Source organism: Lepisosteus oculatus, chromosome 5, assembly GCF_040954835.1.
Source record: "Lepisosteus oculatus isolate fLepOcu1 chromosome 5, fLepOcu1.hap2, whole genome shotgun sequence".
Lineage (NCBI taxonomy): Eukaryota > Metazoa > Chordata > Actinopteri > Semionotiformes > Lepisosteidae > Lepisosteus > Lepisosteus oculatus.
The window spans coordinates 29,099,160-29,119,244 of record NC_090700.1 but is presented as its reverse complement, the minus strand read 5'-3'; the positions used below and the strand labels follow the sequence as shown (position 1 = coordinate 29,119,244).

At 37.3% G+C, this 20,085-nt stretch overlaps 1 protein-coding gene across 2 annotated transcripts in view; it reads left to right on the top strand.

Annotated features, from left to right (window-relative positions):
* grm4 (glutamate receptor, metabotropic 4) overlaps positions 1–20,085 on the top strand; it is a 391,860-nt gene that overhangs the window by 327,673 nt on the left and 44,102 nt on the right. For both annotated transcript variants that reach the window (XM_006628340.3, XM_015342363.2), the window contains exon 7: positions 2,163–2,363. In XM_006628340.3, the coding sequence (XP_006628403.2) occupies positions 2,163–2,363 (201 nt within the window). The remainder of the gene's footprint in view (positions 1–2,162; positions 2,364–20,085) is intronic.

Sequence of the window (20,085 nt, the reverse complement as noted above, 5' to 3'; positions counted from 1 at the left end):
CAGTTTTCTATATTTCTATATACTTTATTTACAGTATATACAACAACCTAAGGGTATCATAGTGCAGTAGGTACTGTTGGTCCCTGGATATATAACTAACTGACCTTTCCTTGGTTAGGTTATCAGCTGAGAACTGTATGAAAGACACCCATAAAAGGTAACGAGGTAGCAAACAAGGTAGTAACAAAGAGAGAGGCTGGTCCAGTATGACTTTCTCACCTGAAGTTTCTTACAAGTGAGCACTGTTTTTCAAAAGCCCAAAATATAATTAAAATCATAACAGGTATTTTGAACCCTGAAGAAACTAGTAATGAATTTAGGAACAAAATGTATTCCCTTTTAATATTATACATGCCAAGCAGAGTTTGTGTTTCTGAAGTGGAGTACTTGGTTTATAGAAATGATTCTGCAAAATGTAGAAAGTCTATAATAGTCTAAAAGCCAGGATTACCTCTTTAAGATGCTAGGTTTGTCCATACCTGAGGGAATGAGTGAAGGTATGCCTGGGCTCAGACACTTACAGGCTTTATAAATAACTGTCAGATAACAGTTTTCAAGCTGGTTTGCAATTAAATGCTGTAATTATTTTTTACTCTTCTATATTGATGTTTTCTCATTGCACAGCCATCTCAGGAAAACAAAGAAAAAACACATGGTATTGGAGTTGGATTTTATTCCTGAGGTTTGGGTGTGTATTGTCGTCTATTTAAATATGATTTAAATTTACACAACCCCATTCTTGTTTACCACTATAGTAGTAGGTCCACTGCCCTTCCTAATTTATGTTAATGATCTAGATTATTTTAGTAGACTAGTGATGTTTAGGCAAACAAAATGTATAAAGGAAATTAAAGAGAATTTAGCCATAAAAAAACTGGACAATCACCTGACATATGACATTTAATGTGAATAAGTATAAATCTAACACATAAATAAGAATACTTATGAAAAAAATGTATTTTATGGTGATGCAATGTGGAGAAGCAATTAAAAGGCAAACATTTATAGTTAAAGAAAGAGACGTTAGTCAGGGGACATTTAGTTGAAATTCTACATGGTCCTAGTAAGACCTCTTGAGCCTTTTGGCTTCGATATCATTTCAGAAAAATGTGACCAGTACTTTGTGACTTAAGTTTGTGACTTAAGGGGAATGTCTTACACCAATAGGCTAAAATAACTGAATCTTAAGTACTGAATAGAGAAGACTACAGGGGGACCTTGTAATCAAAGTTGTCAAAATCTTCAAGGGCACTGATAATGTCAACTCAATGGGCTTCTTCATAGTCAATACTGAAAACACAAACTAGAGGATGTGGAAACTATGAGGAGGTGCATTTCCTGGAAAACTGATGTGGGGCACTTTTTGGCAGAAAGTGTGGTAGGACTCCATAACAAGTTGCCCCACCATGTTGTTGAAGCCAATACCCTGGCTTCATTCTACAAATCAGTTACTTAAATTCAGATGAACCAGATGGGCCGAATGCCCTTTTCTAGTTTGTATCCTTTCTTATATCTAGTAGACTTCACAGGATGTAGAACTACAGTGCAATGTAGAAAGAAAATGAAAGAAAAAAAATCAAAACTGTCTAATGTTACATATATTTTTCTTTTTAAATTTTCAATGGGATGTTTTTTATACACACTGCCCCATGACACATATTTTTTTATCTTTTTTATTGGTGCATTGCATAAACACCCAACAATTAGCACCTTTCAGGGTTATGGTGTCTAAGAACAGCCTTTCACTTTATAGTATGGGAATTAAGTACAGAGGTTTCAGAATGCTGAGAGGCACAGAACAGACTTCTGATTCTTACATTTCCATATTTAAAGTCAAATCCCTTGTCATCAGCATGACATGATGAACCTTTACCAGTAAAATGGATGTATAAATGTGTTTTCCAATATTTGTCTGTTTGCATTCTGTTTTTGAGCCACAGTATTTTTAATTTAACTGAAAAGGTTTAGTGGAATTTGCTGAACTCAAAGGCCAAAACATCTAATCACACACCTGTGTGGTAGGCACATTCTAGGTTTCGCAGAGCATATTGTAGGTGTCGTCGCACCAGTGATTCTGTGTTCGGTGACACTTTCATTTTTTCTTGTAAGTAATGATCACAGCCTGCTTTAACGACGCAATATCCCCCTCTCCTTCCCTCCAGATCATGAGCGGATTGGAAAAGACTCATCTTACGAGCAGGAGGGCAAGGTGCAGTTTGTGATTGATGCCGTCTATGCCATGGCACATGCCCTCCACAACATGCATAAGGAGCTGTGCCCAGGCAAGGTCGGCCTCTGCTCCAGGATGGATCCCATTAACGGCACCATGCTACTGAAGTTCATCCGCAATGTCAACTTCACAGGTCAGGCTTGAAACAGGTTTCTGGAATCTCCCTGGAATACTTTGATAATTTCAGAGGATTTCACATTTTACTTGATCACTTTTCTCATCTACACATTTCTTCTCTGGTTTTGCTTGTTGAAAATATAACTGAAATCCCTGCTTGTATTTTATTAAATATTGGAAATACTGCAGTCTTGGGAAATATTGTGCATTGTATAAATCAATCATAACAGGCAAAGCATGAAGTATGCTTCTTCTACAAAATATTACATTGAAAACCTGCACAAAAACAACCAAACATAATGGTGATGCAGTATTTACTGTTAGGGATTCAGTAAGAGAAACCGAAACTAATTAATGAACCCACTTGCAGGAGCTGATAAAGCCTAGCCGTGATTCAAAGAAAACCGTAGACTATAGAGCAATCTGAGATTCCAGGGGAAGCCAGAGATCTAAACAGGGAGTGAGTACCGAAGCCAAGCCGTGATCCTAAAAACCGTAGTCAAATAGGAAAAAACGTAGTCCGAAAACCAAGAAAGACACAAAGAGAAAGAAGGCGTAGCGGAACTAGAAAACCAATACTGAGCGAGGAGGTAGAAAAAGACTGGTGTTTAAGTACAAGATGAGATGGGGGTGTGGTGGTGAATATGTAAACTGATAGGTAGACTAATGAAGTAAGACTATGCCTTCTTCTGCCTCTTCCTTTGCCGGGTGAATATAAAATTGTATGAAAATATTTTTACAAACTATAGCCATGACATGTTTCCACTTGCAGACAAATATTAGACTACCAGCCTATTTTTATTTAGATCAGAAATTGGCTATTTGCATTTGAATAGGAATAGCTCTTGTATTTTGGAAGTCATGGTCAACACAATAAAATCATCACTACTTGAACAAATTATTTTAACAAAATACAAGGCTTTGACTTGCATTATACAGCAAAAATATCTTAGCTTAGCATTGTGTCTTCATAGATTTAGCTGTTCTTCAAAGTTATTCTTTTTAGTATGCATGACAGTACATCTGAGATTTATAGTAGCATGCTATTTCTTGATTTTGCCTTTATTGAAGTAGAAGTGGTATCATTTGGGTTAGGATTGAGTCCTCCACATTGAGTCCCTGATTAATTTGGAAGAAAATTACTTTAATATTGAATGGTATCCCAACCAGCTGTTTGAGAAAACCAAATCTTCAGGTCAGGGTTAAGATGACTGCTGAACTCATTTCAGGTTCCTTGCTGATTGGGCTTTCCAGGAAGTGAACAAAAATCACAATAAAATCAAACGACCACACTTCAAGAGTTGTAGAAATGTTGTTTTTTACCTAAAGGGATTTGTTGCTTATGGACAAAGTGAAGGCCAGCCTGAAGTTTCTGAGCATTTGTGTCTATAGTTTGCCCTTGTGCAACACAGTCAAAAGGAGATAAACAATGAACACACTGCTTTGTCATCTCCACAAATCACTGCTGAGTAATATCAACCCTGTACTTTGCTTAGGTTAGTCAGAGCACAGCCCCAACAGGCTGTTTCTGTTGGACACAGATCATCCAGAGCCCTGTTCTGAGCTGAGATCTCATTCATATAATGGAGAGATTTTTCTTGGACTTTATACAGACCTGCAGGATTGATATGACAATTGAATGAAAAAGCATACTGTACTTACAGTAATCTCTATGGTGACAAGATGCAGTTCTCTTTCTGTACAGAAGAGGGCAGGTGTAGTGCAGTCTGTATTTTTAATTTTCCAATTATGAATATTATTTTCTCTATTATCACCCAATTAAACATAATCAAACCTTTGCCAGATCTTCAGGACTTGGCCTTTTAACGTACTTGGGAAGCAAGGCTTTACCAAATTTAACTTTTGATTACTGCTTGTATGTGAGGAGTCAGAATATTTATACAGTATGAGTCAAAGAAAGTCTAGCCTGCAAGAGAAAAAATCTGAAATTTCTGTTAAATCTTCTGGATTGCCTGCCTTCTTCAGTACCGTTCGTTCTATTGGCAGGAAATCATACAGTGCCGAACACCACATTTACACCTCTGATCACCTCAGATCACTCAGACTGAACTGGTTACCTAAAAAGCACATTAAGACCTTTCTCTTTTGTTCTTTAAAATCAATCCCCCCGATATTGATACAGTATAAATTGTTCAGAGCTGTTTTTATTTTTAGTGCAAGTCCACAAGCACTGTGTTTCACTTTTTAATGTAACATAAGACTTTTTTTGGTCTAATAATCAACTCCAAACATTTCAGCATCCCCTACCCAAGAGATACATTCCGTTTCAAACGATTCCATTTACTTATTGGTGGATATTGTGGAAAAACAACAGCAAAGTACAGTAAAATCACGGTACAGCAAAAAGAAAAACAGGTATCATAACTCATTATGATGCAAAACACACTGCAGGAGTGAAAGGTTCACTTTAGCAAATGAAAAGGCTTTATCTGCATTCCAAAGAGTAATTTGGGAGATTGCTAACACTGTGGAAAAGTGGATCTCCCAGTATATAAACCTAGTAAAGCCAGACAACACTCATTGACATTAGATTTTAAAGACCAGTAACTGCAGGTTGTAGAAAGTTACAGGAGCAGGGAAAGATAATCAACTAACAAGATAGAGCCGACAGTTATTATGTCCGATTGCAGGAGAAACTCAGACTCAGCTCTTAGTTGGTACCAAATGGTATCCAGCTGAAGTAAACCCACACCAAAACCAAATACGTGCAGTGGTTCAAGACGTACTGAAGATCACTAGTGGGTGAAGCAAGAAGAGCAAGACAAAGGGAAGGGAAAAAGCAGGAAGAGGCCCTGGCAGTCCAGGCTGTCATGAGCAGGTTCTTAAGTTACACACAACCTCAGACAAAGATCTGTTACAAACTGAACATACAAAACTGAGAAAGCACATTGTATGAGGTTGAGAAATCGTGCAGCGAATTTACAACACCAAACATTTCAAACAGTTTCCTCTTGCTCCCTTTTCACATATTCCTCGGGTGGAAGGTTAGTTCTGATCTGACTTCTCTCTTTGTTCCTGATGAGAAATTTAAACTTTGATGCCACGATACTAGTAGTTGAAGAAGTGAAGGAGATAAAAGTCTGCCGAAAGAGGAATCTGTTTGATGTCGCCTTCTCAACAAATTGCAAGCGCTTTTCTCCTTTTTTTGCTACTCCTTTGCTGCATCTCACAGCATGTTTCTCAATGAGTTGAACAGTTTGGGGGCATTTCTGTGTCTGTTCATTTGCACCCAGGGTGACTGTTGCTTTTGTGCACATCTTTCTCTTTGATCTTTCTACCAGCGTGGATTGTGTGAAACCTAAATGGCCTGAAATAGAATGTAGTGCCCCATTGGTTTTCCACCATTGTTTCCAATGCGGTTTGCCCAAATTTCTGAGAAAACAGCGGGTTTTAAAATTTCAGTATTCCCATGTGTTCTTTTTCACTTTAGGAAACAAAGAAAATATGCTGTTCCTTGTCTTTTACTCCAAGCTGCATGACAACATTTAGGTATTCATTGTTGGGTAGTAACATGCAGACAACTCACAAAATTTCTGTCACATTCACCAGCTGGTTAACAAATGTCTGTTTCCTAAAATATTCAGTCATTTTCTATTTAAATCCCACCCACTTTGGAATGTCCAGCTGGTTATCAGCTTGGGTTAGTGCCTCAGCCCTTGTATTATTTGCAGAAAGTGAAGATCTGTGCATGCATTGAGCCAATGTGGTCATCTGTCACAACCATTCAATGTTTGAAGCACTGCACTGCCCCTGCCACTTTTTAAGAGGGATAAAGTCCATAATAAATGTAAAATGCAGTAAGCCACAGCACTGTTTAAAGATTATTTTAAAGATGCTGTGTGTTTTCAAATCTTTGTTTATTTGACAACAAAAATATACTGCAATGCTAATACCAATTTGTATTTATTTATACTCATTTGAGTGTAGAGTACACCTTTTATTCTGTCTTTCTCTCTTGTGTGCACTTTTTTTTACTAAACTTTTAGAAAATGAGATTGCTAATAAAAAGAGCAGGTTTACTGACTATTAAAATCAGGCCCTTTACTTACTGCTGCTCCAGTCTGCAGGTACCCTGGCACACACTTGAAAGCCTGTAGGATGCTTAGCAGCCCTGGGAGCAGAAATGCAAACCTAATTCACCCAAATGATTGGCATAGTAAACACAGCTCACCCAGCATTGATTTTAGAATATTGGAGGAAACTAAATTTACCCATGCAATTCCAGAAAATCCGTGAAAATTTTCAGCGATAAATATCAACTCTTCTCAGTAATCTGTTCAAATTCTGGTCTCGTCAGATCTGATGACAGCAAATTCCAGGAAACAAGAAGGAACTTTGCAATATACTTAAATTATAAGGAACATTAGGGTTGGCATATGCAGTCAGAATAAATTCTGAGTATGAATAGTAATTTGCTCTTGTATGAATAGTATCACATTTGTGTATTACTTAAAAATGGTGTGGTGTAATGTGGACAACAAATGGATGAAAAGATTACATTAATGATGATATATTTGTTAAATGGTGATGCAATGGTAAGCATTGCTGCCTTGCAGTAATAGGGCCCTATATTCCTATATTCTCCCTGTGTTCACATGGGTTTCCTCCAGGTACTCTGGCTTCCTCCCTCAGTTCAAAGACATGCTGGTACTGTAGGTTAACTGGCTTCTGGTGTGAGTGTGTGTTTGTGTCTTTGTGTGCCCTGTGATGGACTGGCATCTTATCCAGGGTGTACAGTACCGTGCCGTGATAATGTAAGTATCATACATTTGAATACTTTATATTACACAATGAGAGTAACAGGTAATGAGGAAGAAATTGGACAGTTAATAAATTACTTTAAAAACAGTATATGAAGTGCTTCTTTAATGATATAAGCATTTTTTAGTATCATACAGAGATATTTAAATATTCCCTTCTGATATGTTGATATTAATAGGGTATTCTCCATTGGCACACTACTTCTCTTCTACTCAATATGCTGCTTCAACTTTACGGAGCTGTAACAAAGCATTTCCTGGAACAGATGTTCTCAGGTGTGTAGAATAAATAAATCTTAAAAAGCACGTGGTAAACATTTATTTCACAGTAACTTCTTACTGCTGTTTTGTTTTTCTTTCTCCACATTATGACATCTTTGGGCGGTTTTGTAAGACTTCGTGTTCTCTTTAAAAAATACACAGTAATCATACCTTGCTTTGAAAAGATTTAGAAAGGCGCAAAGGGTTTGTGTATATGAATCAGTGTAATTAGGCAGAGAGAGAATGCACGGCTCTTCCATATTGTCTCTTATCCTGTGATCTGCCCTCTCCCAGGCTGTTAATTAAGTGGTAATGACCAAAGACTGTGGGCGGTAATCTTCACTGGCATTCACATGGGAAGCCCTGTCCAGTGAGGTGGAACTGGAGAGTCTCATCTTGTGGTTGCTGTGCTTCCTAATGACAGGACTCTTATTAACCTGCTAGAGACACACAGCATGCAACACTTTATCCTATCACAAACAGTGAAGAGCATTTCAACAGGAACGCTTTGGAAAAAAGAAAAGGAGGACCTGAGTTCAAGAAAACCGGGATGCCATTTTGTAACAGTTTCCAAATAGGAAGTGATGCATGTTGAAGAGTAGTAAGAAGAAAGTAGAACGCAATCAGTGACTTTGCAGGACCAAGCTGGAGGTGAATAGCCAAAGAGAGATGTGTGGACATTAGTACAGTATCTGCTTTTGTGGAGGCCTTCATCCAGCGGTAGATTGGCCAAGGTAGCGTTATGTTATGGCTCCACTGCTAATCATCAGAGACTGGGAAGCTAGTCAAGACTATTGGGGAACATGGATGGAGCAAAGTACTAGCACATCTTAAACCTGCTTCAGACCAAAAATAGGACAAAAAGGTGCCCTTTATCAGGGCAATGATCCAACATTGAGGTGGTTTATGAGTAAGAAAGGGAGTGTCCTTGAGTGTCGTAGTTAAAGATCTTTCTTGAATCCTATTGAGTGGTATCGGTGGAAAGACTTGAAAACTGCTGTCCAAATGTTATGCCCAAATAACTGGATAAGGATTGGGCAAAGATTAGTAATGGGAAAAAATTACACCAAACAAAGTTGCACCAATTTGCAGAATTGTCAGATAACATAGGTGTATGAAAAGACTCGCAGCAGTAATTGCTGCAAAAGTGCTTCCACCTGATATTGAGTATGGCACAGCACAGAATACATGTGCAATCACCTGAAACATATTTTGTTTTTTTTTTCCTTTTATTCTTAACTTGTACTATAATTTATCTTAACCTTTAGAAATCTTCAATTTGAACTTTCGGGTTGTGAATAAAATATTGTTTTAAAATGTGAATGCATAATTTTAATTCACAACATAGGGCATGATAGGAAAGGTTTGAATACTTTGTCAAGGCAATCTATATTTTAAAACTATGCCAAACTATAGAACAATGTAGACAGAGTATGTTTTTGATCTGCTGAAAGCATGTGTCACGATCGTTACTCCTCCTCTTAAGGGCGCTCCAGCCCTTCCCCGTTCTGTTACATTCCCCACACCTGTTCCTTATTCCAGCCCCTCTTTAGTTCCACCTTTAAAGCCAGACGCAGGCGTTTGCCCGGGGCTTCTCATTGAATCCCGTTTCGTGAGAGCCCGGGGTCTTGCTGCGTCTGGATCCGTTATGGTTTTAGTTTCCTGTTCCTGATTCCTTGTTCCGCCGGTCCCGACCCGGTTCTGGTTTTTAATTACTTTGGATAGATACCCTGGTCTTGGACTTTGCCTCCCGTTTTGGATTTCCCTTTTGGATTTATGCTTGGATTGTTTGCCCCGGACTCACTTCCCCTGGACACCTGCTCACCTCGGACACGCCCCCCTGTCTCCTGGCCGACTCCTGCATGATTTTTTTCCCTATTGTTTCTTCACCTTTCGGATCGTGTGGTCCGCATAGGGCCCGGAAAGAACTGTTCCTTGACAGCATGCTTAATTCCCCAATAAGGTAATTATTTGGAGCTAAGCTGCAGCTTGAGTCCAGCATAGCAGGCATCTGATCAAGGAGCTGGTAAGGGTTTTTGTAAGGGTTTCCTCCTGTGTCTTCTCTCTATAATGACCAGGTGTCTTGATGACCACGTGCCAAGAATATCTTGTCCTTGTCCCAAGGGATTGAAATCACAAGACATCGTAGGTCCCTCCACTCTATTGATTCAGCCACCTCTAATTGACTGCCTTGGCTCAGATAGTGGTATTGACAATTATACAAAATTTGAAGAAGCAGCTGCTGCATATCTATGAATGAACATCACCTGCTCCCTCGGAAATCCTCACAGAGTCTCTGGATCAATCCTGGTCCAATAACCAAGTTCATATACCACAGATGCTTGAGAGTGGCCTGCCTCTGTAATGCCATGTATAAATTATAGATAATGTTTAGCCTTCAGAGAAAATAAATGTTTTTTTTTTTTCAATTTGCACATTCAGAAGGCTGTCTTTCTCATTGTTTTTACTGTCCCCATCCAAACATCAAGAAAATTACTAGCTTTTTTCAGTAAAGCTCAGAACAGCCCCAGTGAGGATATTTATCAGTTCTGTATGTAAAATCATGGCTGCTCTTAGGTAATTTGACACACTACTGCAATGCATATTCACAAAGTGTCAGTGAGATTATTCTGTTCTACTCAGGAAATGCAAAGAACAAAAAAAAGAGAAAAAATCTCTGATTGCTTCTTTTATAAGGAAGGAAAGTGTCTCAGTGGAAGCAGTAGGCATTTTTGGAACAGGAACCACTGGAGTGACATTTCATATATACAGTAAATAAGAACTAGGCAGAAAAAAGAGCCCTTGAATAGGGGCAAGATCTAGATTATATCACTGTTAAACATTAATTTATATTATTAATGTTTAATTATATTTATATAATTAAACATTAATATGTATTAACTATACAATATATAGTTATATATATATAAATAACTATAAAATATATATTAACATAATATAATAATAATTATATTATTTGGGAAAAGTCTACTGTGGAAATACCAATTAATTTCAATACCAGCCAGCTGGAAAAGCAGAAGGTTTGTAAAGTGCTAGAAAGGACTACTGCATGAGAAAAAGGATAATTCTGTACTAAATTCACAGAGTTCTGTTGTTCCCTCTCCTCTGTGATTACTTTTTTACTGATGTGCTGGTTTTTCCCTTATGACATTGTACCTTAGTAAATTTACCATAGGAATTTCTCACTTTTACCATGGTTTTATATGGTATTCCCATAATCTAGAGTAATACACTAGCATAGTAAGATTATGAAACATCTGTGATAAATTTTGCTAAATTACATTTTCATAAGAGTAAGTTTGGACTCCAATCACTAGCCAAATATAAAGTCTGCAGTTCTTACGCCAAAAGAATGAATTGCTGAAATACAGTAGATTTTTATAACATTACAAAAGGGGGTTGGTCAATAAAGAGATGGTTTTTGTTTATTTTATTGGGGGGTGTGTTAACTCCAAGCAAACTGCTGAAACACCCTGCATCTTTTAAAGTTTTTGTCCACAAAGTGAGATACTATTTTTTAAAAAGTCACTAGTAACCTCCTCAGTAGATCAACCAGTAATGGATAGTAAAATTATCCAGTTAGATTGTGTCTCACTTAAAAAAAGCATATACTGTAATTACAATGGTCATATTTGTCAAAAATTATTGAGTTTAACAATCTATATTAAAGTAACATTCTGCTCTTTGGAAATTGGAAATGGAAGCCTCCAAATTATATAGAGGTCTCTAACATTTTTCTGTTACTATGGCGTATAAAAAGGAAGCAATATAAGGAAAACATTCTATAGTAGCATGCATCATAATGGTTATGGTTAGATATCTGCAGGCAAATGACCATCAGCTTACATAATTTGAAGGATGGTAATAACATGTATTTTCCATTTTAAGAAAAATAAGGATACTGGTGTAATTTTGGGCTGCTTGGTGGCACGGTAATTAGCAGCACTGGCGCCCTGGGTTCAATTCCAGACTTGGGTGTCTGTGTGGGGTTTATATGTTTTCCCTGTATGGGTTTGCTCTAGGTATTCCAGTATCCTTCCACAGTCCAGAGACATACTGGTAAGTTAATTAGCTTTTGGGAAAACTGTATCTAGGTTTGAGTGTCTGTATGTCTGTGTCTGGGTTTGTATGCCCTTTGATGAACTGGCATCCTATTTTGGGCGTTCTGTTCCTTGCCCCTGTAGCTTGCCGACTTGCATGTTTCTCCCTCGTGACCCTGATTGAAAAAGTGGTCAGAAAATGGGTGAATGAATGGTGTAATGTCAACTGTGCTTGGGTTTAGTAAGTAACTGAAAATCCATAAGAACAGCTCGAGATTTCCAATACACACTGGCATCTTCAAGATATGAAGTATCCGAAATTACCATTCAACTTTACCTGTGGGAATGTGGAATTCATAGCTGTATTGCAAAAAAGTCAAATCAAACTTGCCACACATCTTCCATCCATCCAGTTTTCTTATCAGCTTATCCAGTACAGATTTCCAGGGGGCAGGGTGTGCTTAACCCAGTCAGCAACAGACTCAAGGTATGATATACCCAGGACCGAATACCAGTCTATCACAGGGCACACACAGACACACACATTCACACACTCAGATCAGGGCCAATTTTCCCAAATGTAAATTAACCTAAAGTACCTACAGTCTTTGGACTGTGAGAGGAAACCAGAGCACCCAGAGGACACCCACATGAACACTGGGAGAATATATGTACTGTATACTCCATGTACCCAGGAATTTAATCTATGTCCCCAATGCTGTGAGGCAACAATGCTTACCATGGTGCTACTATGCTGCCACCAGACACAATTTGAATGACAATAGAAAGAGTCTCACTTGGTCAGATTAGATGGAAAATTAGCTTTTTGAGTGTGCACATCAGCTTTAGCTTTGGTATAAAAAAGATGAGAAAAACACCCATAACCACTGCGAAATATAGTGGGGGTCTATTTTGTTTTTGGATTGTTTTGCATCTACTGGATCCAGTTATCTTTGTCTACATAGGGAAAATCATGAACTCCAGCAAGTACTGGGCCATTTTGGCCAGATACCTAGTAGTTTCTGCCTAGAAGCTCAATGGACATTCCCACAGAACAATGATCCAAAGCATACATCCAAATCAACAAATGATTAACTGCACACAACTGCACACAAAATACATTTTCTTCACCATCCATATCAGTCCCTGGAACTCAGAACAACTGAACATTTGTATACTAACAATTCACTTACTGAAGTTAGTGGTCTGAAGGACTTTAAGGAATTCTACATGTTCAGAAATTTCCCACATCATAGCACACTACAGCAGTTAGTATATTACCTGCCAGAGGAGGGTTTACAAAATGCAAATGCTGAGGTGTAAAATGTGACCCTCATGTTTTCTGGGCTAAAATTATTAATAAAAAAATTAGATTGCTGTGTGCAATGGGTTTAAGATTACTGTATAGCATTCTTATTTTGTAAGAGAGAAAAATCATCCTGTTTTAAAATATTTGTTATGCAATGTTTATTGTTCCAATTTCATCAATGGGATAAATACTGTAACGCATACGGCTGACAGGCACTGTGTAAGAGCCGGCTTACCAGAGCGGTGACGTCACCGCCCTTCCCTGTAATAGCAGGACCACAGCCCCTGGGCTGTGGGGAGATCTTTCTTCAGCTCACCAGGCTTGGTCCCTGTTGAGTGATGCCAGAGGGTTTGCATTCCTGACGGTGCAGGGCCGACCGTCAGCGGCAACATCAAGGGTGCCTGCCTGATCCCAGAGACGTTACAATACATTTGGAGGGCACTTTCTGTCATATGTTTGAATCTAGACTGACTTCAGCTCCCCAAATGGTTAGACAATTACCCAAGGCTTGGATGAGTTTAAGGGAATCAGTATATAAACAATGACCCCTGTGACTTATTGGACTTCAGTGAGCATAGGTGTTATTGCCAAGAGCTGTGTTAATTCACCATTACTTGAATTCAGGAACATGAATAGGAATCATAGGACACAAGCAGGTTTTTTTCAATCTTTCCTTGCTGTTATGAGGAGTTTAGCAGTGTTAGTGAGATAATTAACAAGTGGTAATTTTACATTGAGAACTAAAATGACTGAAGTAATTGTCAATTCCAAATTAAAATAAGTTTCAACTAATGGATGATTGCAAAGGTTAATGAGTAAAAGTACTATTAAAAGTACTATTACTTTGTAAACTGGAGTAGAGTTGGGTGAAGAGGAATCCAACCTCACTACTTAGATCTCACTACATGATGAGATTGAAGGTCAGATTAATAATGTCATTGTTTAATAAACAAATAATAACTAGCCCCATTTTGGGGTCAAAGCTTACCTGTTTGTATTCATTCCCAACTTATTAAAATTTAAACCTCATCAAGGAGAACCGACACAGATCTATTTGAAAATGCTATTGTAATTGCTTATGCTAATTCATAAATGATTGCTTGAGGTTTCTAATTAGAAATCACAGCTTGGCTCTAGATTTGGATGATTTAAACAGCTTTCCCATTACAAAGCAGCAAAAGTCTAGTTAGGAGCTGGGATAAATACAGATGAGTCTATATGATAATCTTTGACACCTGGAGTTCTTTGCAATTGAGACCAGAATCTTAGCACTTGTAAACCCAAATCTAACTGGAAAGTTGGGTTTCTTCACAACAGTTGTTTAATAAAAATACTACCAGAACAAGTGTAACTCAATGGAGGCCTCATTTGCTTTTGCAGATTTTAAAAAAAACTTCATTCAGAAACAAATTCACACAATCTCATGCGAGATGAATTGCAAATTAGGCTTGTTTGTATTGACTAATGGCCCAAGACACTCTGGTCCAGAGCAGCATATGCACTTTTCTGGTGACAAAACTACAGGAGCAAATTATTAGCATGGACAAGTTTAATGAGTAGTAGATGTCCTTCACTTTGATATGATTTGCAGAATAATCAAATATTATAATTTTCTCTTAAAGAAACAAATAATACATAAATACAGAAATTGATATCACATGAATAAATCCTAAGATAAAAAAACTACAAAATAAACAAAAAACAATATATAATAAAAAGTTTAAAAAATAGAAATGCTGAGGTAAAAAAAATAAATTGGTATGTTAATATTAATCTACTCAACCATCCCTCATACTGAGTCAACCATTTCCATTTTTTGATAGTCATTTGACTCATTATCTCCTATAATAATCTTACCCAACTTATAATAATATTTATGATTTTAACAGGATGCTTAAAACCATTTAAAATGAATATTTTTGCATTTTGTGACTTGCTTTAGCAAGTATCAGTGCATTAAACATTATGCTACAATCAATCCTAAGATTCCAAGGTAATATTTTTTGCGATGTTCCCATGAAGTTGTCTGTTATAGGAACCAGCTACCAAATATAATACAAAAGACTTCAAATATAAAATATCTAGATCCATAAAGTAATTTATGAAAAATCTTCCCCTTCTAATGATATGAGGCCAAATCAAGCTTTTCCAATGAATATTTCAATAAATATTTTAATTGAAACATATACTGTAATTTGACTCAGGATCTCTAAAGATTTGCTGGGAGGATAATACTGAAAATACAGCCATGCAATTGTAGTTTCTTTAACAAAAAATGAAACGTTGTTCAAAAATGCCTTTAAAAGCCAAGGAAATGTATAATTTTCAATTGACTTAAAATAAACAAATGTGTTTTAATGAAGGCATGGGTACTTCCTAACATCATTTGTATAACATGTCTGAATCAATGAAACTTTAACTGATTGATTCAGTGCATCAATGTTAACCACGTTCAGCCCACCTTTCCCACATGCAGTTGGTCGTGTATGAAGTCTTCAAGCAAGCCCACTAAACGTACCCTGTGGAAATTATTTTTTTAAGTGCAACCATATAACCCTAGTAGGGCGTTTGTATGGCCGTGTTATTTTACTTATATTAATACGTCTATAAATACACATGCACACAGCCATACACAGATCCACATGTGTATTAATTTTGCATACTAATTATATTGTCCTATCACTTCCTTACTCATTGTGTCTTTCTCTCCATCATTCTAATGTGTTCGGACAGTTCTCCTATTTTCCCCAGGTGGTGGACACTGCAGCCTCTTAGTTTTATTCTACAGTACATGACTATTCAACATTCTGCATATTCCAAGGGTGGCTCGAGTAACAATGTTTTCCTAAAGTTAAGGGAACAAACTTAGAGAGTAGACTGCAACTGACAGATGTCTCAGAAGTGTAAATAATCAATACACTGCACATAACATCAATGCCCAATTCCATTTCTTCTTTTTTGTTGATGTACTGTAGTTTTTGAGTTGTTGGAAACTGCTGGGTAACTATACAGGTAGGTGTAGATATTAGTATCAAATGAATACACATCTTCCTAGAATGGATAGTGAATACACTTAGAGAATAATTTCACACAGTATTCATTATTCCCAATTAGTTTCCTTATTTGCTTACTGATCAAAAAAGTGGTTTCCTTTTACTTAATACTGTAGGCTAAGACATTGCTGAAGATACTGTATGTACTGTACAAAGAGATCATGTTTCTGATCACAAGAAAACTTTATCCAAAGATTTCAAAGTTCCTAATCACAGATAATTACAGTTCACTTATGAGCACTTCAGTGTCTTTCTTTATAAAAAGTAATAATACAATTTATTTAACACTTTTAATCACTTTAGGCACTTTAGCAAATTTGTTTGCCTTCATCATGGAGTTCTTTGAATTATATGGATAGTTTTCTGATTTCGTTTCACATTCTCCAATTGTTTGCCCAGTCAGACTGGACAGTTTGAGAATCTGTGTGTCATGGCTTCAGCCAAAATCTTCTGTCTTTATGGGCTCCGGAAGGTTAATTATTTCTGTCCACCCCTCCACAGGGTATCTGTGGTAGTCCCAAAAGTGTCTGGAAATTTATTTTCCCATTTTGAGGTGGCATTTTGTTACTTTTAATATTTTATCCCACAAATATCAATGCAAACACTTACCTTACAAAACTCACATAAAACAAATGGATTTTCACCAGGATTAGATTACACTGATGCTCTTAATAAAGTGTTATATGTATCAGGTTTACAGGAAAAGTATACTCCTGTCAATATTTTCATCACATAAAAAAGAATTATGTATGGCTCTACTGCCTCTTATTTCAGATTGAAGTAAACATGAATTTAAGAGCAACTGAAAAAACGTAATTCTTAAGACAAGAACATGATACTTTAATAATTGTCATTATACATGAAATGCTAATAACACTCTAGAGGTTGAATATGGCTTCTAATTCAAGGTTCTGTGTAACAGAGAGCAAGGTGTCACTCAGTAATCTTCACATACTGAAAGACCCGGCACTCCATTAGCTGGGAAAGAGATTTTGTTTTCCCCTTTAAAACTGAAGTGATTTTTTAATTGACTGAAGAGGTCAAAATGGGAGGCCAGACTTGATGAGAATGTAGTGTTCTTTCGTTCTGTTTTAAGAATAATAAGGCTTGATCTTCTTGGTGCTGTGGTTGACATTGAGATGACAGGAGCTTCAGTGTTATGTGACCCAAATTAGGAAAAGAAAGTGGTAGTCGGAGCCCATTTAAAACAATTAAAAGTCCAACAAGTTATAAATGGTGAACAGTGACCTTTGAAGTTCTTGTTGAACAATGACATAGCTATAGTCTGTTTGGCATTTTGACGGTAAAAGTCAGGTAATGTGTCTGAATTTGTTTAAGAGTCCTTGAGGCCCATCTCTTTGAAAAATTATCAAGGCCTCAGAATTCTGCATGCAATTTCTACAGGTATCTGCACAAACGATGAACAATAAAATCTTTGTGGAATTGCAAAGCTCTTAAATGGCTGCACATGCCAAATGATGAACAAAAATTAATGAAATTGCTAAATGCCTTGTACTGTAGGACAACTTGCAAAATTATTTGCCATGACAACAGAACTGAAGAACACAATGGAACATACTTTAAGGTTCAATGCAACACAATGCCACAAGGAAAGAAAAAGCTTTTGGTTGAACTGAAATTATGCATTCAATTATGTTTGCTGTTAACACCACTCAATGCTTATTGGTGATTATTGAAGTAAAGGACATCTAATAGATTCTCAGTCTAAGTACATTTTGTTCCACATTCAAATCCAACCTAGAGGAGTAATATGAATATGCAGTACTGGGAACTACTCATCATGGTATTATATAGATTTACAGTTACATGGAGACTAAATAAACATTTTACAATTTTCATACTCTATTAAATTTGATTTAAGATTAGCCCTATAAATTAATAACTACAGTGTGATGCCACCTGCAAAGTTCTAACAGCAAAGTTCTTAATTCCTTTTTTTACTTCTGTAAATGAACAGGGCAGCCGTCAAATCATTTTTTCTCCCATAAAAGAAATGTATGAATAAATCCCAACTAAAATAAAATACACTGTGCTGGAGTGAAAATATATAGAAACCAAAATAAAATTAATACATGTGAAAATGCCAAAGCCTGTGCCTCAGTAAGATACTTCAGTTTAATATGGGGTGACAAGGCACTGAGAAAGTCCCCAGAGTTCTCAGTAATCCGATGAATTTGAGAGAGGCAAGACTTGGAAAGCAAAGCAGTGGAGGACATGCGAGTAGGAAAGGGCTCTCACAGAAATTATTTAAAAATAGTCCTGGGCTGAGGGAAGTGAGCAACCTGTTTTCAGATATTACTGTTTGAAAAGAACTCACTATTCACTATTATTCAACATTGTATAATTTGTTTTATAATGTGCAGAGATTATAGCCTTGCCCTTAGAAACCTCACTCCTGAATGCTCTGTAGTGGAATCTGTGCTCGATGGGGCATCAATGGTGAAAACTTTCATTATATTAAATTTCGGCTGTGGAACCAGCACAAGGTTTTTTCATTTTGCGGAACTGAAATAAATGTCAAAGATTTCAGTGCCATGCACCAGATTAAATAATAATACCACCAGCCCCATGTATACAGTATCTACAATATCACAATCCATTTTTTCAGTTAGGGATTGTGTCTAAAATGAAACACCATTGGACAGTTTACAAGTACTGTTTATCTCTGATTTGGACAGAGTAAGTATATAACTAGGGACAAGTAATCGGTTTATTTAAACACAATATTTCGGTTGTGGAGCCTTTTTTGCCCGAAGTGTTGTGTTTTCTTTCTTCTGTTTTCAACATGGAATAAACCTACTACTTGTTCCTTTGCAGCCTATGCATGCAGATGCAGCTACCCACTTGAAGTATATAGTGTAACGCATACGATACGGCCACCATTGGTTGTGAGAGCCGGCTTACCAGCGCAGTGACGTCACCGCCCTTCCCTGTGAATATCAGGGACCGCAGCCGCCGGTCCCTTTAGCACAAGTGGCTGGGTCCCTGTTGAGTGATGCCGGAGGCCTGGGTTCGAGTCCCCAACGATGGAGGGCTGACCTGAGGCGGCAGAGGCGAGGGTGCATACCCACATGAACCCCTGAACGTTATAATAACTATATATGTTCCTCTATCAGCATTGAGATTTTAAGTATACCTTGGTGAATGGGTCAGCTCGGAGGGAACAGGGGGAGAGAATGAGCAGACAGAAGGCGAGTTGCAGCAGCAAGTGGAGGAATGTATTGCCCTTTTCCATACACAGAGCACACTAGCCGCTGGCAGGTGGCAGGTGGCAGTTGGAAGGTGGAAGGTGAAAGAAGAGCTCACAGTTGCGAGGTAACCCCTAGAATGCGATGAGGGTAGAGAGAGTGTTCCTCCTAATATAGCCATTCTGGAAGGAAAGGGAAACTGCTGCCGGGGCAGGAAACAGAATGCTACAATATTATGTATAGGAATGATTTTGCAAATGGCATTTCTTCGAATCTGTTGATACAGTGTGTGACCTCTGGGAATGCAGTGACTGTTGTAAAGCTACAACAGGTATTGTTGGGAGACAAAGGCAACTTTCAACATATACAGTTGCTGTATCAACCAAGGATACTAAGGCATGTTATAGTTAAAGTTAAATAGCCATAATTGTAGGTGCAGGGTAATTTTTAAATTAAGAGACAAGAGTATTACTGGGTACTGAGTGTTTGTACTTTTAAAATCACATAATGATCACTTGCTATGACAAAAATATTTGTGTTATTTACAAAGAGGTTATGGGCTTAATCAAATGTACAATGAAAATAAAAAAATACAAGTGTGAATGGTAGACATACAATACTACAGTACTAGAAAAACAGAAAAAAATATTTAGTGCATTTTCTAAGGTAATATAATGCATAATCTATTGTCATGCACTGTAACTATAACTTGTCTTTTCCTATTTACAACTGAGGGCCGTGCGTTTCAAATTGAGACATACTTTTTCATGTTTTATAGCCTATTAGCATACTTGTCGACTGTCTATAGATATAAAACTTTGTCTGATCAGGACTCCTAAAGTCAGTTGTAGTACCCAGAGCTCTGCAGGGCTCCAACACAAGCTGCCTCTCATGCTCCTGTAGATAAGAAATCATTCTGTGATGATAATAGAGATATACTGTATGCAGCAAGCCTGCTTTACATCTTTTTGTCTGAATATAAAGCAATATCCATCCAGACGTAAAGAAACCTATATTCAGCAAAAAGTATGTGCACTTGTTTAATATCCTACTTATATATACTG